At 36.5% G+C, this 27,417-nt stretch overlaps 1 protein-coding gene across 6 annotated transcripts in view; it reads left to right on the top strand.

Moving 5' to 3' along the window:
- Positions 1 to 517: 517 nt before the first annotated feature.
- The window catches only part of CHIC1 (cysteine rich hydrophobic domain 1), a 47,352-nt gene continuing 20,452 nt past the window's right edge, over positions 518 to 27,417 (top strand). For 5 of the 6 annotated variants that reach the window (XM_081566928.1, XM_081566926.1, XM_081566923.1 and 2 more), the window contains exons 1-3: positions 518 to 3,609; positions 18,636 to 18,690; positions 24,378 to 24,533. In XM_081566928.1, the coding sequence (XP_081423054.1) occupies positions 3,314 to 3,609; positions 18,636 to 18,690; positions 24,378 to 24,533 (507 nt within the window). In that variant the 5' untranslated portion in view covers positions 518 to 3,313. The remainder of the gene's footprint in view (positions 3,610 to 18,635; positions 18,691 to 24,377; positions 24,534 to 27,417) is intronic. The other variant, XM_081566929.1, reaches the window with a different exon arrangement.

Here is a 27,417-nt window from a genome sequence, read left to right as displayed (position 1 = left end):
AAGCTGGAATCAAGATTGCCGGGAGAAATATCAATAACCTCAGATATGCGGATGACACCACCCTTATGGCAGAACGTGAAGAAGAACTAAAGAGCCTCTTGATGAAAGTGAAAGAGGAGAGTGAAAAAGTTGCCTTAAAGCTCAACGTTCAGAAAACAAGATCATGGCATCTGGTCCCATCACTTCCTGGGAAATAGATGGGGAAACAGTGGAAACAGTCTTACCATATGTCCTAGCAATTCCACCCATAGGTATCTACCCTAGAGAAATCAAAACATATGTTCATACAAGGACTTGTATGTGAATTTTTGTAACAGCATTTTCATAATATCCAAAGGTGGAAGCAATCCAAATGTCAACAATTGGTGAATGCATAAGCCAAATGTGATATATCCTTACAAACCCATGCTATTCATCAATTAAAAGGAATGAAGTATTCATACAAGACGCAACATGACCAAACCTCAAAAACATTATGCTAAGTGAAAGAAGCTAGACACAAAAGAGCACATATTGTATGGTCCAATTTATTTGAAATGCCCAGAAAAGAAATCTATACAGAAAGAGAGAAAGTAGATTAATTATTTCCTGGGGCTGGGGTAAAGAGTGGGGAATGACTGAAAATGGGACTATGATTTCTGATGAATGTGACAGAAATGTTCTAAAAGTAGTTTGTGGTGATAGTTGCACAACTCTGTGAATTCACTAAAATCACCAAGTCATATGCTTAAATAAATAAATATCTAAATAGAAAAAGAGGGAGGAACAGAAGGAGGGAGGGAGGAAGAAAGTTGTTTTTCAAAAGTTGCAATTGGTTTCAACTGTTTTAAGGTTGAAACCCACCCCCTCAAACAGTTAAACCTGTGCTCTCTTGCCTCAGGTCCCCTGCCATCAGATGCGACAATTACCCCCATGCCCTGCTTAGCTCACTGGACAGAAGTTGTGTGCTTTCTTCTCCATCCACTCCTAGCTTTACTATCCTTGATGGCAGCTAAAGTATCATTTGAAAATCATGTTCTTAAAAAAAAAAAAAGAAAATCATGTTCTTGTGTTTTGCTGAAAAAATGTGTTTTTCTCAGCTTGACCAATTCCAAGTTCTCCTATAGTTCAGCAAAACAAATTAAGCTTGAAATCATATATGCCTTTTCAGCCCACCATATATGCAGTAAAAACAGATGCACAGATTTGACTATACTTGTGAGTTTCTCAAAGCATAGCACTTCTCTTAACTGCTTTGTCCTTTTGACATCTGACTGTCAGGGGCTTCTTTGCATCTTGACTATGGAATTTCACTGTTCCTCTCCTTCCCTCCCATCTCCCACAGCCTTAATTTCTTCACTTTCACCATAGTTCCAATACCTCATTTATACCTATCACAAGTACACTCCTTATAATCCTTTCCCTTCAAGTATCCCTACCTAGTCTAATCCTGAGTGGTGAAAAGAAGAAACTACTAGTTAAGCAGTCATCAGCACAATACTTCCATCTAGAGATTGACTTAGTAGATTTTCATGGATAATATAAGACGTTTGGAAATTTTTTTTAATGTTGCCTGTGGGGGGGTTGTTTTTGTTTTTTTGCTTTTTGAAAGAGAACTGGTGCAGAATATTGATTTGATCTTAAGTCTAAGGTATTTTGCTCTGATAAATGACATATGACACATTATCAATGCCCAAGATAACAGACATAACAGAAGCCTATTATAAAATTCTTTAACATTCCCTCTTTAATTACAATTTCTGGCTAGTAGATAAAGTTCTCTCTGTTATAAAAACCTAGATTTTTTTTTTGCTGAGAGTGTTGCAACTTATTTTTAAAGTTCAAAAAAAAATCAAGTTTTTGAGTACAATTTTTTTTCATTTTAATAACACAAATTCCTTGATGATGATGGTTTGATCAGTTGCTCACCCTACATTAAAGTGTGGCTTGGCTATATCTATTTCCTTAGTCCCACCAACTAATTGGGATGCAGCTGTCCTGTAGCAGGAAGAGCAGTGAAGTTGATATTAGAATACCTGGATCACAGTATTTGTTTTATTACTTAGCAGTTGTGTAACTTTATTGTCTTAATGATCATTGAATTATGGCATGAATTTTTGTGCTACTGCCAAATATGAAATAGTTTGAGACATGGATTGGCAACTCAAAATATGTGATCTCTGCAACATTCAGCAGATGTAGGGAAGGAGGTGTTTGAAAAAGAAAATCTTAGACAAAAGGTCACCAGAGCCCTTAATACCTTATTTAAACTTCCTGAGACTGCTTTGTCATCTATAAAATAATGATGATGATGCCTACCCCACAGTATTGTTTAAGGGTTAATTGAGATATTGTATGTTAGAGTCTAGCCCAATGTCTGGAAAATGGATGATATTAATCGATGTTTCCTTGGATTGGAACTCTCCCTTTACTCCCCCCATTTCCCTCCTCCTCGCGGAAAAAGAAAAAATAAACTTCAAAATGCAAACATCTTTCAAGATGCCCACAAGGAACCACTCTATGAAGCCCTTCCAAACAACTTTAGGCAGTATAGCCCTTTAGTTAAGAGTGCTGGGCTTCTGGAATCAGAAACATTGGGCAAATTACTTCTCCTCTCTGCATCTAGGTTTACCATGAGTAAAATGAAATCATCATGGTACATATTTCATAGGGTTGTGAAGTATTAGATGAGACATATACACAGAGCACTTAGCACAGTCCCTGACACTTAGTAAGTCCTCCATAAGTATTACATAGTAGAAGAAGTAATAGAAAGTTTCCCCTTCAGTAAAATGTAATAAAAATGCCTCCCAGGGTGTGGCAAAGTTCTGCAGCAAAAGTCTTTTAAACTGTAATGCTGAACAAACGTAAGGGATTGGTGAATATTTTAAGATATATGGGGCAAAGTTCTAACCTCACTTTTATAGAATATCCTTTCTCTGCACTGGAGGCAAAGCGGGTAATAATACCATTATTAATTAGTAGGAAGTAAAACCAGAAAATACATCCCTGGGAGACAAACAGCAGAAGCCCAAACAGCAGTATTAAGAGCAGCACCCGCATACCGGACCTCGATAATTCCCTGGAGTTCACCTCTAACGCCCCTTTTCCCTTGGAGCCGCGCAAGCGTACACTGATTTTGCTTCTCTCTCTCTTGTGCCCCCGCCTCCAACAACCTCCCCACCCACGTCCACCCCACCACGCAGGCGCATCTCCTTAAATCCAGTTCCTACACCCCTCCTGTTTCTCTGCATTAAGTTCCCCCTCCTCTTTCTGCACCTCAGCAGGTTCACACTCTTCTCCGTGAGGGTGGCGGCGATAGAGAGGTCACGTGATGAGCATCTTGCTGCCCAACATGGCGGAGTTCGACACCATCTCGGAACTGGAGGAGGAGGAGGAAGAAGAAGCGGCAACGTCGTCGTCGTCGCCGTCGTCGTCGTCGTCGGTATCAGGGCCTGACGATGACGAGGAAGATGAGGAGGAGGAGGAAGAAGAAAACGAAGAGGAGGAGGAGGAAGAAGAGGAGCAGGTGGAGGAAACGCCGCCCCCGCCTCGGGTAGTGAGCGAGGAGCATCTACGGAGATATGCCCCCGACCCTGTATTGGTGCGGGGCGCCGGTCACATCACTGTGTAAGCGAGAGGGAACTATGGGGTTTGAAAAGGCTGAGATTTGGCGACAGAGGAATAAGGCGATCGAGGGGCGTGTGGTGTGGGGGAGGGCTGACTGAGGCATGCAGTTAGAAAAGGACATCTGGTCTAAATGGAGAAACTGAGGGAGATAGGTGTAAAGGAAGTGAGGAGAATGCAAATGCGATGAACCAACACCAGGTAAAGAATGCGTATAGGACAGGGAAGTCTGGGGTTCGGAGCCAAAGGGATTGGAGTAGAGGTGAGTCTCCTTGCTTCTGTGTATGCTGGCCAGAATAGTCTAAACTGCAGGATGTACCAGCGGATTCTTTGCTGCTAAGATTGGTGTCTAGTGGAACACGGTGACTGCTGTAACAAGTGACGAGACCTAGGCTTGGACTCTTCAAAACAGAAACAACATATATTTTGTGAATAATGTTATAGAATATCCACTCACCTACATTTTCATCCATTCTTCTGTTTAATCCTTATGTAAATGAATACAGTAATCCTTTCTGTGTGTTGATCACTCTGACATTCCTTGAATATCACACAATTAGATGTTGAGGTTGAAGGCAGCTATGAAACGTTGAAAGAGCAATAGATTGAGAGTGAGGGCTCTTGTATGTTAGTCCCAGCTTTACTTCTTACTGGCCTTGTGACCTTGGTCAGGTTACTTCCTATTTCTGGGCCTTAATATCTCCATCCATAAAATGACGGATTTGGAGTTAGATGGTTTCTAAAGTCTTTCACCTCTGAGATAATTGAAAATACCTTCAGGAGATTTTGTATGTGCAAATAGTAAATATGCAAACATTAAATATGTATGGACATCAATCCCCCAGGAGCTCAGAATGATTTTTTGAAAACTTAATGCAGAGTTTTTAAAAATTGACATCTTGGATCATATTTGAGAAAATAAAAGGGAGAGGGACCTCATAGCATAGTAGTTGCAAAGCCAAAGAAAAATGTAGTGGTTTTCTGGGCTTTGAAGAGTGCTTTCTCATTTTTATGTAATGAAATGGACTGTAAATACTTGGAAGTTTGAGTATTATATCATGTTCATCATCTTAAGTATGCTGTCATTTACTGCATTTAAAAAACAGGTCTATTTTTTCCTATTAAGTCATGCTGCCTATAATTTTGATAATGGCTCACTTACCACTTTGACTTTCAGTTGAGTTCATATTGTCTGAAGTCATGTAATATGCACCACCTCCCCCATCATGTTAGCTTTTAATTTGAACATGTTGAGTATTTTGATTGTAATATACTTTTGTGATCTTTGCATGAAAAGTATTAAGAAAGATTTTGAAATTGTGGAAGAATGTGAGGAGATTTTTAGATCTGCCATTTGGTTAGGCAATTTTAACACAATTTTTCTTGGTTCAAGAATTTTGCAGATAGCCTACAATGTTCAGATGCCAGCTTACTGCACAGTTTTACTTAGATTCCTTTCATCACTACGGAGACAATTTATTAGTCAAATTAATTATGATTCTGGCACCAAAGTTTACTTTCATGCAGATTATTTCACATGACTTATCAGAAAAAGACTTTTTATTCTAGTCCGTAATTTTACATTCCAACACTCCTTCCCCTCATTATTTCCTAAAATTCAGAAAACAAAGAACAAGCAAGAAAACAGAATTTAAGTTCTCTGAAACTTATTTGTGGTTTCATTTTACTCTTCACACAACCATGGTGAAGTATTTATAAATCTATTTTCAGTTAAAAGCAAAGCACTGGCACTTGCCATGCTCAGGCCCTTTTGATAAGTGTAATGTCCCTCCTAGCTTAAAAATTATGAAATAAAGAGTGTGAAATAGTGGTGCTGTTCATAACTGTTGGCATTAATTGAAGGCAAAACCTGAAAAGCAGCAAACCAGTACTTGAATTGCTAACCAGTGTACATAGTTTGGAAAAGTATTTAGTTGTACATGTTCTCTGACCTAGAAAGAACATTTGATGTTAAATGTCTGAGATTTGGAGAAAAAAAAAAGGTTGAAAGTTTAGGAGCAAGTTTTACTGGATCTGAGAAACTGGTCTTTCTATGGTAGTAAAATCTTCCTTACAACAGATAAAGTCAAGTCCTTAGGAAATAGTTACTTTAATTTTGAAATGTCTAATATATCAGCCTTTGTTTAATTTTTTCTGACATAGGAGTATTAGTTGCCCTATCTGAATGAAATATTTCTTATTCTCTCACACCCTTATTTTTTTCATTCTTTGTGTAGTCACTTGTTCTTTAGAGGATGTTGTTTCTTTTCAAAGTTTAAAATTTGAGAACCATCACCTCAAATTCAATGTATCTTAAATCTAATATTTTCTCTCCCTACATTGGCTGTGCTTTCCAGTTGGCCCATTTCTGACTCTGATACTACCATTCCAATCTTCCTGGATAATATTTCAAGTCCTTGAGTCATTTTTAACTCTTCCTTCTCCTTGAATTGTCCATTGCCAGTCTGTCCCAGAATTATGTCTTCATGCCTTTTAAAAGGTCTATTAGGTTATTCATTTTTCTCCATTTCTACTGGCACCTTGCTAGTTTGGGTCACCATCATCTTCTACTTGAATCGCAGCCACAGTCTGCTGCCTCTCCCCACTCCAGTCCATCTGGATGCTTATGCCAAACTAATTTTCTTAAAACACAGTTTAAAATGTCACTTTCCTGCTGAAAAACCTGCATTGGATCTTAATTAGGTTTGAATTTTGTGCTCTCTTTCTCCACTCTCAGAGGTCAAGGAGTCCCTCCATTTGTTCAAAGCTCACCCCTCCACTGATGCCTTCCAAAACCTTCTTTTGCATCCTCCTCCCAGGCAGCCCCTCCCTCTATACTATTACCTCACTTGGCCTCTATTAGCTCAGCCTATAACCGTATTCAGAATCTCTCTAATTCTTTAAAAATAAAATAGCCTTCTTAGACCTATGTTCCCCATTAGCTACTGTCTAATCTCTTTTCTTTCTCAAGATTTCTTAAGAGTAGCTACATTCACCATATCTATTTTCTCTTCACCCTTCTGTTACCTGGATTTTGCCACCATGACCTCAGACAAACTAGCATCATTAAGATCATCATGACCTTCCTGTTGCTAAATTAATGGGCATCTTCCAATTTCTATCTTTCTGGTCCTCTCTATTGCATATGAGACTTATAATGACTCGCTCTTTCTCAGAGGCTTTTACTCCAGGGGTCACAAACACACAGGCCTTCAAAGGCAAGACCGGTCACAGAAAATGGTGCAGCTTGAGTAATGATGGGCCTTAGTTGAACTGGAAGGTATGTGTTTTGCCTAAAGGGTTTCAAATTCTGTTAAAAAACAAAACAAAACATTTCACCAGCCAAACAAACCTAGGAATTCCTTGGCCACTTTACTCTCCCTGGTTTCCTTATATTTTTCTGGTTATTCCTGAACTGTCTCATTCATGGGTTTTTCTTCCTCCTTTGCTCCTTGAATACCAGTGATCTCCAGGGTTTTGTTCTCATGTCGCTATTCTCATTCCCTACTCTATCTAGATAGGTGGTCTCATCTTGGTTCCCATGGTTTCAATTATCTTATGTCTCCCAAATATGTATTGCTATACCAGACTCTGCTAACACTCTTATCTGGGCTTCCTCACTTAATGACTCACTGACATCTTAAATTCAATGTATTCAAAACAGAACTCATCCTCCCGTCTCCTGCCACATATCCTCACACCCCCATCCCAACCCCTCAAAAAATTCCTTCTGTTTCTGAGTTCTCCAAGTCATTTAAATCTGGCAAGTGGTTTGTCTTCCCCATTCAGTCTTCTCACATCTAAGAAATCAGTGGGTATAAACAATATATGGCTTAAAGTTTTCTTCTTTTCCTCCCTACCACCACTTACTTCCCTGATTCAAGCCCCTTTCACCACTCTACTCATCATCTTGTCATCTTTATCACCTCCACATCCATCCCTCAGTCTGCTGCTAAATGAAGACACAACTTTCCTGTTTAAGACTTCTATGGTTTTCTCTTCATCTGTAAGATCAAGTCTAAGCTCTAAAACATGGAATATATGACTGGACCCTGCCTATCCATCAGCGTAATCTCCTGACATTTCCCTTTACTGCTTGTGTTTTCTTATTCATAGCATGCTATTTCTTATCTCTTTACCTCTGCTGAAGCTGGGGCCTTCATCTAGAATTCCACTACCCACCATTCTTACCCCATATGTGGTCACCACTTCCTGTAAGTCTTCTCTGCCCCTGCTAAATTGGAAGCTGAAATGGCAGGATAGTCACTGGTTCCCTCTGAATTTTCAGTGTCTACCACAGTGCCTGCCCTGAAGTAGACAGTAAAAGTGAGTTAAATAAATATTACTTCTTTTAGTAAAACTCAATATGCTCACCATAGTGTGTGCTGTATTATAGGCCCTCAACAAGTGTTAGTTAGTAGAATCATCCTCTGGACAGTAGTTATGTTTCTGAGCATAGATACAAAAATACTACCAGATTGGGGAGTGCAGGGGAAAGGTATGGCATGGCCTTACCTCTGAAAGCTTTGTTGAGCAAGACCCTATGTGTCCTGTCTACTTATATCACCTTTACTCATTGGTTTTCTTATTTTAATAAGATCAGTCAGTCAGTTGAGTCACTCAGTTGTGTCCAACTCTTTGTGACCCCATGGACTGCAGCACACCAGGCTTCCCTGTCCATCACCAACTCGCGGAGCTTGCTCAAACTCAAGTCCATAGAGTTGGTGATGCCATCCAACCATCTCATCCTCTGTCGTCCCCTTCTCCTCCTGCCCTCAATGTTTCCCAGCATCAGGGTCTTTTCCAATGAGTCAGTTGTTCACATCAGGTGGCCATAGTATTGGAGCTTCAGCTTCAGCATCAGTCCTTCCAATGAATATTCAGGACTGATTCCCTTTAGGATGGACCGGTTTGATGTCCTTGTAGTCCAAGAGACTCTCAAGAGTCTTCAACACTACACCTCAAAGCATCAATTCTTTGGCACTCAGTTTTCTTTTTTTTTTTCTTTTTATTATTATTATTTTTTTTAATTAGTTTATTTTCTATTTTTTTAATTAGTTTATTTTCTATTTTTTACCTTTACAATATTGTATTTGTTTTGCCATACATTGACATGAATCCACCATGGGTGTACATGTTTTCCCCTTCCAGAACCCCCCTTCCACCTCCCTCCCCATCCCATCCCTCTGGGTCAGCCTGGTGCACCAGCCCCGAGCACCCTGTATCATGCATTGAACCTGGACTGGCGGTTCGTTTCACATATGATAATTTACATGCTTCCATGCCATTCTCCTGGAGAAGGCAATGGCACCCCACTCCAGTACTCTTGCCTGGAAAATCCCATGGATGGAGGAGCCTGGTAGGCTACAGTCCATGGGATCGCTAAGAGTCGGACATGACTGAGCGACTTCACTTTTACTTTTCCCTTTCATGCACTGGAGAAGGAAATGGCAACCCATTCCGGTGTTCTTGCCTGGAGAATCCCAGGGACGGGGGAGCCTGGTGGGCTGCCGTCTATGGGGTCGCACAGAGTCGGACACGACTGAAGCGACTTAGGAGCAGCAGCATGCCATTCTCCTGTATCATCCCGCCCTCGCCCTCTCCCATAGAGTCCATAATACTGTTCTATTTATCTGTGTCTCTTTTGATGTCTCGCATACAGGGTTATCTTTACTGATCGACTAAATACCATATGTATGTGTTAATATGCTGTATTGGTGTTTTTCTTTCTGGCTTACTTTATGGTTCAACTCTCACATACATACATGACTACTGGAAAAACTATAGCTTTGACTACATGGACCTTTGTCAGCAAAGTAATGTCTCTGCATTTTAATATGCTATCTAGGTTGGTCATAGCTTTTTTTCCGAGGAGCAAGTTCTTTTAATTTCATGGCTGCAGTCACCATCTGCAGTGATTTTGGAGCCCAAGAAAATAAAATCTATCACTGTTCCCATTGTTTCCCCATCTGTTTGCCATGAAGTGACAGGACCGGATGCCATGATCTTTGTTTTTCGAATGTTGAGTTTTAAGCCAGCTTTTTCATTCTCCTCTTTCATTTTCATCAAGAGGCTCTTTAATTCCTCTTCACTTATGTCGTAAGGGTGGTGTCATCTGCATTTCTGAGGTTATAGATATTTCTCCCAGCAATCTTGATTCCAGTTTGTGCTTCATCCAGCCTGGCATTTCGCATGATGTACTCTGCATTTAAGTTAAATAAGCAGGGTAACAATATACAGCCTTGACATACTCCTTTCCCAATTTGGAACCAGTCCGTTGTTCCATGTCCGTTTCTAACTGTTGCTTCTTGACATGATACAGATTTCTCAGAAGGCAGGTAAGGTGGTCTGGTATTCCCATCTCTTTCAGAATTTTCCACAGTTTATTGTGATCCGCATAGTCAAAGGCTTTAGCATAGTCAATGAAGCAGAAGTAGATGTTTTTCTGGAATTGTCTTGGTTTTTCTATGATCCAACAGATGTTGACAATTTGATCTCTGGTTCCTCTGCCTTTTTTAAATCCAGCTTGAACATCTGGAAGTTCTCAGTTCATGTACTGTTGAAGTCTAACTTGGAGAATTTTGACCATTACTTTGCTAGCGTGTAAGATGAGCACAATTGTGCGGTAGTTTGAACATTCTTTGGCATTGCCTTTCTTTGGGATTGGAATGAAAACTGACCTTTTCCTGTCCTGTGGCCACTGCTGAGTTTTCCAAATTTGCTGGCATGTTGAGGGGATCCAACCAGTCCATCCTAAATGAGATCAGTCCTGGGTGTTCATTGGAAGGACTGATGTTGAAGCTGAAACTCCAGTACTTTGGCCACCTCATGTGAAGAGTTGACTCATTGGAAAAGACCCTGATGCGGTGACGGATTGGGGGCAGGAGGAGAAGGGGCCGACAGAGGATGAGATAGCTGGATGGCATCACCGACTCCATGAACTTGAGTTTGGGTAAACTCTGGGAGTTGGTGATGGACAGGGAGGCCTGGCATGCTGCGATTCGTGGGGTCACAAAGAGTTAGACACAACTGAGCAACCAAACTGAACTGAGTGCAGCACTTTCACAGCGTCATCTTTTTAGAATTTGAAATAGCTCAGCTGGAATTCCATCATCTCCACTAGCTTTGTTCGTAGTGATGCTTCCTAAGGCCCACTTGACTGCTCACTCCAGGCTGTCTGGTTCTAGGTGAGTGATCACACTATCGTGGTTATCTGGGTCATTACGATCTTTTTTGTATAGTTCTTCTGTGTATTCTTGCCATCTCTTCTTAATATCTTCTGCTTATTTTAGGTCCATACATTTCTGTCCTTTATTGTGCCCATCTTTGCATGAAATGTTCCCTTGGTTTCTCTGATTTTCTTGAAGAGATCACTAGTCTTTAATTAATATTAAATATATTTAACAAGAGTTATTTAATACCTTATTAATGAATTATAATTTTTGAGAAGTCGAATGACCTAACCACAATAATTGTAATTCCAAATCTGAGATGATGATGATCATAAATGGATATTTAATGATCTTTTTCCAAATAAAAATACATACATGGCTAAATTAGCTCCCACAGATTTAAGGTTTTAGAAAACAGAAATAGTGAAATGTCTCTTGTGTTATTTCAAAAATACTATACATCTGAGTGATATAGCTTAATATCTATCATTTTTCTTTCTGATATTTTTAGGGTAAATATTTGGATCCAGTGTACTGAAATACAAGAAAAATTTTATCTCATGAGATTATTTTCTTATTTTTAGGTATTACTAAACTCCTTATATTTCTTAAAATATATAGTTATTTACCCTTGATAGTAGAGGTATATAGTAGTAGAGATGAGAGTTTACCAATGCTCAGATATGTAAAATTCTCATTAAAATTAATCTAAAAGAGCTGAAGTTATTACATATAGAATTGAAAAAAGATAGCCAAATTTGTCAAACAGTGCATTTATGCATTTCTTTAAAAAGTTAAATAGCACTACAAATGTTGCCTTTTCTGTAAACAGCTGTCTGTCTTTGAGAAATTACAATGAAGCATTGTTAATTTGTGTTTGTATAAGGTAAATATTTTATAAGATTTTAGGCTTTGAGAATACTGAAGTTATAGTAATTTGTCATTTTACAGAGCAGCAAGACATATTTCCATATGGAAGATTAAAGAAATTTAATTTTTCAAAATATCTTTTAATTGTATGTCATAGACTTTCCTTTTTCTTGGTATAGTATATAAAATTCAATGCACATGCTTCAGAAACAGTGTTACTATAAGTGCAGTTTTCTAGTGAAATGTGTTTTTTTGGCAGAATTTTAATACATTTGATCTGTTTTCTTAAACAACCTAAACATATAAACTTAAATTTGTGCAGGATTTTCAGAGGCTGATGTACAGCCATTTTCAAAAGAATTAAAGACAGTGAGAGGTGTAAAGAGGAAGAAAAGTGGGAAGAGCAACTAGAGGATCCATCTTTCTTTGCCTCAGTTTCCTTTACTGCAAAGAATTGTCCAAGAAATTAAAATTTGGGACATTGCAGAGACTTGACAAATAAAATACAATCATTAAGAACCACCAGCTGGGTCAGCTTCAAACACATAATAGGCTCTTTATTTAATGAACCTGATAAAATGAAAATGTGAGCAGTTCTCAAATGCTTCTGTCTAATGCTGACAAACTCCACATCTTTACTCATGTCTCTCGCTGGTCACTCACTAATGGGTAGATGAGCTTGTCTAACCTCTGTGAACTCACAGATCTTATTAAATTAATGGTCTGTTTATGAAACAGAGCTGAGATGTTCATCATTTAGCAGTAGCCATTTCAACATTTTCCTAGTAACTACTAAGTAAAATGTTGTGCCAAAGATTATTTAAGTACTCATTTTAGGTGCTTAATATCTAATGTAAAAGTTAAGGAAAAAAATTGCTGGTAGGCAAGAACACAATTGCTACTGTCTTTTAGCCAAAATTATGAGAATATATTGGGCCTAGTTTGCCTACCTTAATACCTTTTAAAGTAGATAAATGTAGGCCATAATGGAGTATTTTAAGAAGTAAAATGACTTCTGTACCATTTCCTTACCATTTCTATTTTTTGAATTTTTTTTGACCATGCTGCACAGCTTGTGGGGTCTTAGTTCCCCAACCAGGGATTGATCTTGGGCCCCCCTCAGTGAAAGCATGAAGTCCTAACCACTGGACTGCCAGGAAATTCCCTGCTTTACCATCTTTAATGTACTTTTTAGGTTTTAGAAAAGACAGTCTCTTTTTATATTAGAGAAGAAAATTTGTAATGTGAATTTAGTAAGAATTTTTTGAGAACCTGAGCAGTGAGCTAAACACTATGAAGAATACAGAAAAAGCAAAGTATAGGTCTTGCTTTACAAAGTTAACAGGAAATTTGCCTTTAAGAAACTCATGTGGATCAGCAAAGAATAAAGAAAAATATCTTTAATACTTTTAAATTGTATAGTACAGATTAAAATTGGCTATCAGTGTTCAGAGAAAGGGAAATCCATGAAGACTTGCAGCAGGGGTTGGAACTTGGCTTGAGCCTTAAAGACTGCACTGGATTTAAACCAGGGAGAGGAAGCAAAACCAGGAAGAGGATGCTGAAGCTGAAACTCCAATATTTTGGCCACCTGATGCAAAGAACTGACTCATTGGAAAAGACTCTGATGCTGGAAAAGATTGAAGGCGGGAGGAGAAGGGGACGACAGAGGATGAGATGGTTGCATGGCATCACTGACGCGATGGACATGAGTTTGAGTAGGCTCCAGAGGTTGGTGATGGACAGGGAAACCTGGCGTGCTACAGTCCATGGGTCGCAAAAAGTCAGACACGACTGAGAGACTGAACTGAACTGAACTGAGGAAGCAAGAGAAACCTCATAAGCAGAGAAAAGAGCCAATGTGACAGTGGCAGTGGAAAGGAAGTACATGTTATGAGAATGATTTCAAAGGAACAAATAACAGTATTTGGGACCACTTGGATATAAGCAAGGTGCAAAAAGTAGGAGATGAAAGGTACAAAAGTGATACCAGGATCTAGTTTAAAGAGAGTCAATATGCCATTGACAGAGATGAAGAATTTGAAAGGAAGGAGCCAGTTTCAAATGAAAGGTAACATTTAATTTTAGATGTGTTCACATGAGGTATGCTAATGCTAAGTCACTTCAGTCGTGTCCGACTCTGTGCGACCCCATAGACGGCAGCCCACCAGGCTCTGCCATCCCTGGGATTCTCCAGGCAAGAATACTGGAGTGGGTTGCCATTTCCTTCTCCAGTGGATGAAAGGGAAAAGTGAAAGTGAAGTCGCTCAGCCGGGTCTGACTCTTTGCGACCCCATGGACTGCAGCCTACCAGGCTCCTCCGTCCATGGGATTTTCCAGGCAAGAGTACTGGAGTGGGGTGCCATTGCCTTCTCCGCACATGAGGTATAAAGATATCCAAATGGAAGTTTTTATTTTTGTTGTTGTTTTAATTTATTGTATTGAAGTATAGTTATTTACAATGTTGTGTTAATTTCTGCTGTACAGCTCAGTGATTCATTTACATATGTATGTATTCTTTTTCATATTCTTTTCCACTGTGGTTTATCACAGGATATTGAGTATAGTCCCCTGTGCTATATATTAGGATCTTGTTAATCCATTCTATATATATTAGTTTACATCTGCTAACCCCAAACTCCTACTCCATCCCTCCCTCACTCCCCTCCCCCTTGGCAACCACAAGTCTGTTCTCTATGTCTGTGTGTCTGCTTCATAAATAGGTTCGTTTGTGTCATATTTTAGATTCCACATATAAGTGGTATCATATGATATTTGTCTCTCTCTTTCTGACTTATTTCACTTAGTAAATAATCTTTAAGTTCATCCATCTTGTTGCAAAAGGCATTGTTTCCGAATGGAAGTTTTTAGTATGCAATTAGAGATGAGGGTCTAGGGTGCCGGAGTCCAGCTCCAGCAGGTCCAGGGGTTCCCTCAGGATGGACCGCGTCGGCGATGTGAATGAGAAGACACAGCGAGTCTCAGTGTTTCCAAGTGTCTCCCAAGTGTCTTCCAACTTTATTATTTTTAAGACAGCTTTTATATTTTTTGTGGTACATAGAAACAAATGTAAAGTATAGAGTCATACCAATTCAGCTTAGTGGGCATACTAATTTAGCTTAATGGGCATATGAATTCAGCTTAATGGGCCTATCAATTCAGCTCAATAGGCCAGCAGTTTTGACCTTCATTGAAACTGTTTGCATGTTTTTAGTTACCAAAAGCCTCATTTTGTTTACATCATCTTCTGGCCTGGGGGCCTGCTAACATCTTGTGACTCTCCATTGATAAGGGTTGATCAGTCAGAACACTTTTGTATCAGGCACAGCAGGAAAGAATTCAAGAGAAAGTTTCAAGGTAAAACCTATTTTTGGTAATTTACTCTATGCCTTGAGCTTAACAGAAAAGAATGTAGTCCATAAAGTCAAAGAACAGCAAGCTGAAGTCAGCTCCAAGTAAGAATCATCAGTTAAATCAACAATTGTCTTATTATAAATTTTTAACTATTATGCTTTCATTATATAGGCTAAATATGTTAAGAGTAAAAACATAGTGAGTAAATATAGACTAAGTAACAGTTTCATAAAGCAATATTTCTTATATTTCCTAACAAGCCTTTTTTCCTGCGAAGGCTTTTGTGCCCATAGGGGCTTTCTGTGTGGAGGCTCTCAATGTTATTTTATTATTAAGGAACAGTTATGCACATTAGCTCCAAAGGCACAGGTACATTTATTAAACAAACCAATATGTTAGCAAAAGGAATTTAGATCAGCATATTCTATATCCCAGATAATTTTATTTAGGGTGCTACCGTTCAGGGGCCTTGTTGATTTGAGGTTTCAGAATGATCTATTTTAGAAGGAAATCGGGAAAGGCCTTTTGCTTAAGTCATAGAAAATAAGAAGAGGTTTTTATAGTCAACATCAGAAAGACAGATATCTTTAAGGTGAGCGCTGAGGCAGCCTTCCGAGAATCCCTGAGGCCTGAGAAGCCATGCTCAATCATTCCTCTTTCCCATGACTCTGTCATGGGTGGGATCTTGTGGGCTGGCTCCCGGCACTAGGGCATGTTGGGAAATATAGAATTAGAGATATAGATTTGATGGTCATCAGAATAGAAGTGATTTTCAAAGCTATTAAAATAGATGAACTGTTATAATTCCTTTAGAAAGAGAAGCAGATGACCAAAAGCTAAATTTTGGAAAAAGGTAAGAGTGTTAGGAGAGAGTGAACAAATGGGAGAGTGTTGAGAAGGGAGTGGTAAACAGCATCACAGACTGCAAAGTCAGGAGGGAAAGTTCTGAAAAGGGGGTATTGAATTTAGCAATAAATAAGATGAACTTGTCTTTCTAAATAAATTTGCCAAATAAGGAATTATTTTCAGTAAAATAACAATATCAAAAGACAAACTTCAAAAGGTTAAGAAAGGATGGGATATTAAGGAAATGGAAACAGAAGCAAAAAGTTCATTTGTCTGATGATAAATGCAAAGAGAGAATAGCAAAGCTAATTTTTTTAATAATAGAAATATTCCATATTTCTATTATTTCATATTTTTCTAATATTTTAGAAATATTTCATAATTTTCTAATATTTCATATTTTGGGGAACACATGTCTATATCCTCTATGTATTTGGTATGTGATAAAAGAATGGCAACTGGGAAAAATCTATAATGGCAGCAGTCTCTAATGGGGTAGGAACAAATTATAAACATTGCATCTAAAAGACAAGAAGGAAAAGGACTCCACACTTCCATTGCAGGGGGTACGGGTTTGATCCCCTGTCAGACTAAGGTCCTTCATGTCAGGTGGCATGGTCATAAATAAATAGATAAATAAAATTGGATTTAAAAAATAAAAGACAAGATATAAGAATGGAAATAGAACTCTACTTTCAGATGTATCATATCTATTTTCATGAAAACTATATCTGTTTCTTTGTTATGCAATAAGAACTCTGTGGAATAATGAATTGAATTACATCTTCCTGACTAGTGATAAAGCCACTGTTTAGCTAAATATTATTTAAATGAAATGTTTCTTGCTCTGTTAAATATTTGCTGTTTTACTGATCACTTAGTACACAATTGCAAATATATATTTAATACTGGAGTATCAATTTCTCAAACAGCATTGAAAGTTGCCATAAAAATTCATGTACAAGAGTACTGTTTTATTTTTAAGTTTGACTGTACTCTTCTACGTAAAGACTTAAAGAAAATGTTATGAGGATGTTATTCTGAAAGTATTATGTTTTCATTACATGTTGTACTGACACCTAGAGAAGTAATGACGTTTTTAATGAAGTTATGGTCTTTTTATAATTGCTAGTTAATTTTCTCAACTCTTAAAAACTAGAATTTTTTGTTTTAAAATACATTTTAAACATATAAAGTAAAATTTATTTATGCATGGATGTGTACCTTGCTGCTAGCTATGAAGTACAGAGTCTTTGTGTTTAAGACTCGCTTGGGTCCTTGTAAAGGAGCTATTAGTATAAATAATACAAGGAGACTATGATATTCTCACAGAGTTTTAATAGGACATTGGATTCTTAAGATGTCTATAAAGTGACCCTACGACAGAAATGCCATACATCAGTATAATCAAACAGTACACACAGTAGCTCATTGTTCAACAAACTTTTATTAAGCACTTACTAGATTCCATTGTGCTGGTAAGCATAATGGAAGATAGCAAAGTAAATAAGCCATAGTTTTTGTTCTCCAGGAGCTTAATATAGGACAGAAAGAACTTAAGGATTAGCATTTGAATTTTGGTTGTCCTTGCTTCCCTGGTGGCTCAGAGGGTCAAGAATCTGCCTGCAATGTGGGAGACCTGGGTTCCATCCCTAGGTTGGGAAGATCCCCTGGAAGAGGGCATGGCAACCCACTCCAGTATTCTTGCCTGGAGAATCCCCATGGACAGAGGAGCCTGGTGGGCTACAGTCCACAGGGTCTCAAAGAGTTGGACACAACTGAATGACTAAGCACAAGAGAATACAAAAAAAAAAAAAAAAGAAGAAAAAACTATCTCTTACTATAATGACTTTGAGCAAATCATTTAATTAATTAATTTTTGAAATAAAAATTTTCTGTCAGATTCCTTCTCTGTAAAACAGAGATAACAATACCTCTATTGCAGGGTTGTAAAGTTTAGAGGTAATATATTTACCTATAACAGTGTCTAACTCATGATAAATAGATAGTTACTGGTAACTGTTACTATTATTGTCTACCTCACAATGAGTTCTTATTAACTGTTGGATGTTTTTTTTTTCCTTTTGCTTACACTAACATAAATTGTAGTCACTCTGATATATCATCTAATGTGCAGGAAGTGACTTTTGTTGTTCCTACTGAAATCAACAAGGAGATGAAGGAAGGCTTATAAAAATCATCTTGACATAGTACAGATTTCAGCGAGTGTACTTGGAGAAAGTCAGAGCCTTTGAGGCTGGGATATGTTTTCTTAAAATTGGTTGCATGTACATAAAAGCCATTCATAAGGATCAACCTCTGAGTATCTGAATAGTCACTGATCATAAGTTATCAAGCTCTATAGTTCCAAAAGTTACATTAATTTTTATTAGGAAAATTTTTATATATCCACAGAAGTAGGAAGAAAATAGTATAATCCACTCCCACATACAACCCATCAGTTCCAACAGTTATCAACTAAAATGGGTTTTAACAGAACTATTTCAATCAAAAATTACAATATTTCCAGCTCTATATCAGTGTTTATTATTTTTTAATCTCATATCATGGCTCTCGTTGGAATCCTACTTTAACATTGGCTCCTTAAGTTCCTTTTACTTTTAATTTGGATTAATAGTCAAACACTTACTTTCTATAAGTATCAAATTATTTTTAGGACATGCTTTTAAGTCACAAAATCAAAGGAAAAATGCATGGCTTTGTAACTTTTTTAAGGAAAAGAGTTAAATACGCTGGATAGAATGTATTTTGTTCTTTGTTTTTAAGGTTTGGCTTGAGCAACAAGTTTGATACTGAATTTCCCTCAGTTCTAACAGGGAAGGTAAGTGAGAGTTTGCATTGAACTTTTCAATTCTAAAAGCATTGGTTTATGGCTGATTTAGTGTTATGACAGGTACTTTGATGCACTGTGATGAAGTCTAATAGTAAGAGGCCAGGATAATTTTAGGCTGTATCGTTAGTAACTGAAAACTAGCCTAGTGACTACTAGCCTATGACCAATTATTTTGCTCATTGCCCAATAATGCCAGCTATCATTTACTTATCTATTCAGTTTTTCCTTTTTTTCTCAGCACTGGTAGCTATAATTGTTTTAATTTAGGTCAGTAATTTCCAATGATTTTAGAGTTAACAAAATTATTGTTCAACTTTGTATCACTCTGTGAATTTTAAAGTATCCTGTGATATGATTTGTTATACCAATACATAAAAAAAAAATCAAAATTTTCTGCCTTTTAGACAGTTTGAGTTTCTATAATTAGATTCACTGCAATAAATTGTTACTACCTTTTTGTTTCCTGGTTCCTCTACACTCAGTAGTGTCTTCTAGCATCGAGGTTCAATCTTCAGACATCTTCTAGGATTCAAAAGTGTTTGGAAAATCCTCTTACAACAGTAATGCTAACTTCTAAGCCCAAAGGAAAAGGCTCTGATAAGACAAAAGAGAATATATAAAACACCTAGTGTATTGTCAGGTACTTATTAGTTTCACACTGTAAGTTTGTGATTGTTATTGACAATTCTTCATCAGTATATCCTAGTTTCACCCTGATTGTTTTTCCAGTTTTCTCTACTCACCATTTTTCCATTTTAATTGCTTTTGCTACTTTAACCTTGTTCTTTTGAGTAATTGTTTGTTCTCAGTCCCACCAATAATTTGTTCTCTCTCCTGATGTATAATGTCAAGTCATTCCATACAATAATAAACAAGTAGTGATAGTCCCTGGCTAAGTGAGCATTAGAAAATATGTGGCCATTTATCTTTTTAGGTTACAAAGAGCCCTTTGGTTTGAGATTTTGGCCTCATTTTCTAGTAGTTCTACTTTCCTGTCCTGATCATATAGAATAATTCACCAATTTAAGCAGCAGTTCAGATTTAGATTTGTTTTAGATAAATTTTTTTCTAAGGAAAAATAGCTATGGAAAAAAAATCTCTTGAATAATAATTTATTTGTAGAAAGATGGCAAATTCAATATTAAAATTAAAGACAGTGTGAGTTAAGATATCTCCAATGGAAAACTTGTTCTTTATATTTCCCCTGTTGCTGTCAAATGTGTTGTCTGGGCAGTTGCATCCAGTTTTACTATTGGTTTAGTTAGAAAGAGTTTGAATTACAATTCCAAGTAATTCTAAAAACTGAATAATTGAAAAAGTCAGAGAATACAGTTTCCAGGTTTAAGACTTATCCATCTTGCCATCTTTGAAATTGGCCAGTTTTATGTGCTCAAGGAATCTTCAGAATGTTTCTTCATCTTTCCAAGTCTTCTAAAAACTGAAATTCCACCAGTACAAAGAATAGTACAGTTCTTTAAACTAGGGAAGTAGGAATATTTGACTTCCCTGGTGGCTCATTGATAAAGAATCTGCCTGCAATGTGGGAGACCTGGGTTCGATCCCTGGCTCTGGAAGATCCCCTGGAGGAGGGCATGGCAACCCACTCTAGTACTCTTGCCTAACGAATCCCATGGACAGAGGAGCCTGGCAAGCTGCAGTCCATAGGGTCGCACAGAGTCAGACACAACTGAAGCAACTAAGCAGCAGCAGCAGGAATATTAAGCTGGATATGAACTGTTCTTAAAGACATCCATTCTTTTCAGGTGACCATTTTTGTAACATAATGATTGGATATTTATTCTAGTGTACATTATTTAAATGCACAAAATTTCTCGTATGTTGAATGAAGCATAAATGATACAGTGATCCTAGTTTAGTGTTTGATGATGGAAAATACTAAAGGAATTCTAAAAGTCTGATTTTGAAAAGTCATATGGTGGCTTTGTTTTCTCTTTATTTTCTCTTTCATGAGATTATTTTTCTCCAGTAGGCACTCTTTCATGTGTAAAGGTTAGTTTGGATTATCAAAATGCATCTCTGATAACTATGAAGAAGAAGCAGAAAAAATAATTTACATGTTTCAGAAAAAAGCTAAAGAAAAAAAGTTTGAATTCCAGACTGAGCAACAGTGTAAATATATTTCACAGTGAATAAATGCAGTAGCTAAAATAGAAAATTAAATCTGCATTTTATAAAACCAGTATTCTAGCATGAATGGAATTCTTAAATAGCTTTTATGCCTAAACTAAGCAAAATTGCAGGGTGAATTCCAAAAATCTCAAAAGCCATTTTGTTAAGCTCTATGGCTTAATATTAATTTTGTGCTTCTTATGTGTAAGTGCTTTTAATATAAATAAAAAGATAATCTTTTACATTAAATTAAGCAAAGATTGTTTCCATCTTTCGCTAAAGATAAGTCCTGTCATGATAGGATGTATGGAACAGGTGTATACATACAAATTTTGGTGACCAGAAAATGAAAGAACCACAGAATTTCAGAAAAGAAAGAAAAGCTTCCGGCCCTCAGCTTGAAACAGTTAAATGGTGTTACAGGGAAATTAGCGTGCAGTGTTGGGAATTGTAAACCATAAAATCCACCTTTACTATTGTGATCCAGTATGACAAGTGATTGATGGGGTTGTGTCCCCCATGACTGAAAGGAGGCAAATCAGTCCTGCTGGGTTTTGCTTAGATTTTCTTCTGTTTGCGAAGTCTCTTGCATCCTGTTATAAAATATTATGACCCTTTCCCCCACTTGCATGATGTGACTTTCTTTTTTCTAAGAAAGTCAAGAGGAATTAAATGTTTCTTTACAACCTGCCATTCAGCTACAAAGTAAAAGGCTTCCATCTAACCTTCATTACTAGTGATACTCAAATTATATGCAAGTAAATGAGTAAAATGTTATTAACTCTGATTCCACACAGTTAACTAAACATTTCTTTCACATTGTTTAAAATTGGGAGTTAACCAGTTCTCATTTCCTATGCCTTTATTTCTTTTTTATGACTTTTACTGTTATTCAAATACAGATTTATTTTTTCAAAGACAATTCTAGCTTCCTCTTAAAGTCAAAATGCAGATTTTAGTTTATTGTGTGAAATTCTAGTAAAAGTTTTATTTTCGATATGTTTCTGTCATGACTTCAAAAAATTTGAATTGTCATTTTTAGAAACTTGAATGTTTTAGTTTTTAATTTGTCCATAGTGAGAGAGTACAAGCTATGAATATTATGTATTAAATGTGGAAAATTTTGGTGGGGAAAAAGGAAAATTGCCATATTTTAGAAATGGTTTTATTAATTCATTTCCAGAAGCATGTAATGAAAGATAAATCTTATAACAAATTTTACATACCTTGGCATGCAATTTATTTCATTAACAGTGTTTTAAACAAAAATCAAGTTTTACTTTTTGGATTGATTCTTTTTTGGCTTTACCCTCATTCTTTACTTTTTTTCATCTGTGCTTACACACATTTAAATAAAAGTTATATATAAAAATTTTACTTTTTAAACAAAATTTAAATTGTAATTACAGGTACTTAAATTTGTAAATGGACAGATTTAATATGAGTATATCAACATTTGCCATATTTTAAAAATGTATTAGTGTTTCTAGATACACAATTTAAAGAAAATTAATAATGTTATATTACAGATTAGAGCTAATTATATAAATACATTTTCCTTATTTTAACTTCCATTTGGTTGCTCACTGGTTCACTAGGAAAAAAGAAGCTGAATATCACTGTTTAAGAGGTAAATGAAGATAGCAACTTAGTACCTAGATTTTAAAAAAGAACATTTGTTTCTCTAAAGAATTGAAAACCATTAAATTTGCATTCAAAATGTAGCAGATTATCCTTTTGTGTAGAATAGAATGTGTAGAAAACCTGTGGAGTTTAACACTGTTAAGTTACCTGATCCAAACCTTCAGTTGTTACTCCATGCAAAAAAAAGCCTTGCTTTTTTCTCCAAATCTAATCAGAGATATGATTCAATGACTTCCTTTTTCAAAGCATTCTAGTCAGGAGGTTCTTTCTAAGGTATAATTTCCATTCCCCGTGAGGTATATAATAGAAAAATTATTTTTCTCATTTTACAGATGGGAGACTAAAGCTCACAAAAATTAAATGAACTTACCTAGAATTTTTTATAACTAATAAGGAACTAGAATCTAGATCTTGATTTATTGTCTTAATGTGATTAGCCTTTTGGTGTTTTCTGTTTCCAGTTATCAGCCACGGTTCCCTGAATTTATTTTCGTATTTACTCTATAAATTTAGTTATTTATTTGGAATTCTTTTTACTCGGTGATTGTCTTTAGGTCATATTGGAGAATGAAATAAATTTATTTTCCTCTTGTAAATACAATTTTGAGCCTTACAATTTCACAACTTGTTAACATATTAGGAAAAAAGGAAAATTTATAGGTTAAGCAAGTAACATTATTAGGTAGCATGAACAATTCTAATAAAGCTAATATAATTACTTAATGTTTTAATCATGATGGTACTGAATTCTGTGGTCGTGATCTTTCTAACATCCATTAATCAGTATGTATTATAATATTGATTCTAAGACATGTCTATTAAAAGACAAAAACATAATAATTTGATTCCTGTAGAACAGTTTTTACTTAGAAGAGTTGCAGAGCTCTATATTTTTGATGCCAAACATGCTAATGGGTTTTTTATTTTACAGCAACTTATTTTTTCCTAACAATTTAGTAATTTTTGCTTGCATAGCCAGGTGGTGGAATTTTTTCTTATAGATTTTACAATGTGACAGCTTTCTAAATGAAAGGGAATCATTTTTGTGATCTAGAAATGTGATTTCACTGAAAGCAGAGTATTTTTAGTATACCTTTGAATTGTATAATCTTCAAGCAGAATTTTGGGTATAAATCTAATTATGCTTGTCATGATTGTGCCTTTGAACTGACTTTGTCGTTGTTTACAGAGAACCATAAGCATCCACTTCCAGGAATGGAGGTAGTAATTAAAAATATTAAATTTGTATGTTTAAGGATCTCTCAACTTCTAAAATTTACAGCAGTTATGAATCCATTTTATGCTAATATTGAGTGTTTTTTGAATGTGATAATTTCTCACTGTCTTTTGTTAATGGGACCTTTTCCCTACAAACAATGGCAAGTGCTTAAGTTGTTATGTTGCAAATTTACCAGGGAGAAAAGGTTTGAGAGTTGCCTTTTTAAAAGTAATCCAGGAATGTTGCCGAGGTCTAAATTTAATTCTATTTCCTCTAGTAGTATTTAGGTTTTATTGTTATATTATGCTTCTAGTCTTATTCAACCTTTAGTCAGAGTGACTGGAGACTATAAATAATATTGCCTTAATAATGAGAATAACTGGTAAGAAAACTGTGTGACGGTATCCTTTACTACGAATTTTACTGTTATCATTTTATTATTGGTAATTTCAAAAGATTGTTTTCAAACATCAGAATAAGTTCTGTAAACATGAAATTATATTGTTTTGCTTTCTAATGTCATCCAAGAGCATGTAATACCTATTTATAGGGAAAGATAGGGAGGAAATAAATATGTGTAATTCCTTAAAGTGTTTGTAATAAGACAAACATTTTATTTAGGTTTAGAGATAAATAGTAGAAAGCTGCCCTCAAAGTGTTAAAGATTGTGCCCTTATTGTAGGTGGCCCCAGAAGAATTTAAGACCAGCATTGGCCGTGTGAATGCATGTTTGAAAAAGGCTCTCCCAGTCAATGTGAAATGGTTGCTCTGTGGTTGTCTCTGCTGCTGTTGCACATTGGGTTGCAGCCTGTGGCCCGTTATTTGTCTCAACAAAAGAGTGAGTAACCATTTTATTGTGTAATAATAATGAGCTAACATTTATTGAACACGTGCTGTGTGCCAAGTACTTTACAGGATTTAATTCTCCTAGCAATGCTGTCCTCATTCTAGACATAAAGAAACTCAGGGCCAGTGATAGTAGGCCGTTTGTCCAACCTTTATCAACACTTTATTACTTAATAGGGGTTCCAGTCATTATTTTAAATAAGTGCAAAGTAAGTGGAGTACTTAAGTAAGTGTAACTTGGCTACTTATTCTTTTTACAAAACCTAAAGTTATGATGTAAAGTATTTCCAAGTCACAAGTGTATGGGAGAGTCTTTTCTTGACCTGAAGAAGTGAAAGTAATCTACAAAGTTGGTGGGGGAAATCTTGGTTAGTTTTGAACATGTTGAAACAACATTCTGGCATGACATTACTCGTTGTGTCATAGATTTAAGACTACTATCTTAATCTCATTTTCTTTAAAATTTTATTTGATCTTCAGAATGATATTTTCCCCACTGGGAAGATATCTTTAAACTTTTTAATTGAAGTCAATGAGGAAAATTAATTCATTTACCTCCAATTCTTTTCCCTGTACAACATTGATGATTCACTTCAACTTCTAAATAATAACTATATTCAAATTCACAGCACCTTGATGGGGTATAATTAATGGTGCAGTTGTTTCATTAAAACCAGAAAGATTCCCACCAAGTACTCATTATATTTTCCTCTCCATCTTTCTCCTGCCCTTCTTAATGTCTGCTTCAAAAAATAAAATGCTGCCACCCCTATCATTTTTTGAATGGAAAATTGGACATTTTATTAATCCCTTGGGTCACTACCAGTAGGTCAAAGCTTTATTTTAAATAGAGCTTTAGTTGATTATTTGCCAAAGCATGAACAGTGTTCTCAAATGGCTTTCTATAAGTTAAATTAATTATGGGATTTTATTCATCACACAGATATAGCCAATTTCAGTTACTTTAAGAACAGATTTTTTTTTAATTAGTTTATTTTCTATTTTTTAACTTCACAATATTGTATTTGTTTTGCCATACATTGACATGAATCCACCATGGGTGTACATGTGTTCGCCTTCCAGAACCCCCCTCCCACCTCCCTCCCCATCCCATCCCTCTGGGTCATCCCAGTGCACCAGCCCCGAGCACCCTGTATCATGCATTGAACCTGGACTGGCAATTCGTTTCACATATGATAATTTACATGCTTCCATGCCATTCTCCCATATCATCCTGCCCTCGCCCTCTCCCATAGAGTCCATAATACTGTTCTATTTATCTGTGTCTCTTTTGATGTCTCGCATACAGGGTTATCTTTACTGATCGACTAAATACCGTATATATGCGTTAGTATACTGTATTGGTGTTTTTCTTTCTGGCTTACTTCACTCTGTATAATAGGCTCCAGTTTCATCCACTTCACTAGAACTGATTCGAATGTATTCTTTTTAATGGCTGAGTAATATTCCATTGTGTATATGTACCACAGCTTCCTTATCCATTCATCTGCTGATGGGCATCTAGGCTGCTTCCATGTCCTGGCTATTATAAACAGTGCTGTGATGAACATTGGGGCACACATGTCTCTTTCAAGTCTGGTTTCCTCAGTGTGTATGCCCCAGATTTTTTGATTTTAATATTATCCAGGATCTTTTTTTCTGATGACCTGTTTATATAGTTGCCTGTTTATTAACACCTCCACACAAGGCCTGAAATAGAAGCAGTTTATTCAGTCATGTGATTTTACTATGAGCACTACTGATTTGACATTAACACTGATGCTATGATTTCTCCCTACCCCCATTATGGTTAGTTAAATATTCATATTGAAATTAAGGTATCAGTATATTCTTAGATCACTGAGCTGTCAATTTTTAAAAGTCTATTAAGTACAGATATGCAGACTGTTGTCTTGTGGGCTAAATCCAGCTCACTCTGTTCTTTAAACATTTAAATCAGTTGCTAGCATTTAAAAATTAGAACATTAAAATAAAATTTGAAATAGCCAATGTCTCTTGTAATCACTTTTCACTTTCATGCATTGGAGAAGGAAATGGCAATCCACTCCAGTGTTCTTGCCTGGAGAATCCCAGGGACGGCGGACCCTGGTGGGCTGCCATCTATGGGGTTGCACAGAGTCGGACACGACTGAAGCGACTTAGCAGCAGCAGCAGCTTGTAAAATCTAAAAATCTGGCAATATGGAACCCACATGCCTACATTTCAGCAGTTGGCCCTTGCTGAGTGGTAGCTGCTTCCTTTAAATAGGACGTGTGATCTCTGATTCACCAGAGAACTATACCCAGCATTTACATTATCTGCCTTTCTCTGTACACTTTATCGTTATGACCCTTGATGTTGTACATACTAACTTGTTAACACACTAGACAATGAAGCACCAAGCATGTTCTAGTAACCTTATACAAGACACTGTCCTTTCTGGACCCTCAACTTCTTCACCTATAAAATCCAGATAATATTACTTACTTTAAGGTGGTTGTGATGATGAAGACATTTAAGGTACCTCACTGCTTTTTTTGTCTACATGGAGAAATAAAAAATGCAATAATTTAAGAGTGGCTCTAGCCTTTCTAATGAATCTAGCTTCATGAAAGTCATGTCTGTGTTTATCTACAAAATAAAATGGAAATAATATGATTAATCTGCCCTGCGTCAAAGGTCATTGCTGTATAAATGAATAAATGTATAAATGAATGATTATAAAATGTTTCCAAGAAAGAACTATGTAAGCAGTCTGCCTTGTGAACTTTTTTTTGCCAGTATACATCATGGTCATTTTTCTAGCAAATTAGTTGAAAGAAAAGAAATACAAACCAGAATGCCCTGAGCTGCTCCTAGTTTCTCTTGGCTCTGAT

The sequence above is a fragment of the Giraffa tippelskirchi genome, chromosome X, assembly GCF_054371585.1.
Source record: "Giraffa tippelskirchi isolate mGirTip1 chromosome X, T2T-mGirTip1v1.2.pri, whole genome shotgun sequence".
Lineage (NCBI taxonomy): Eukaryota > Metazoa > Chordata > Mammalia > Artiodactyla > Giraffidae > Giraffa > Giraffa tippelskirchi.
The sequence above is the reverse complement of the archived record's forward strand: the minus strand, read 5'-3'. Positions and strand labels throughout refer to the sequence as shown.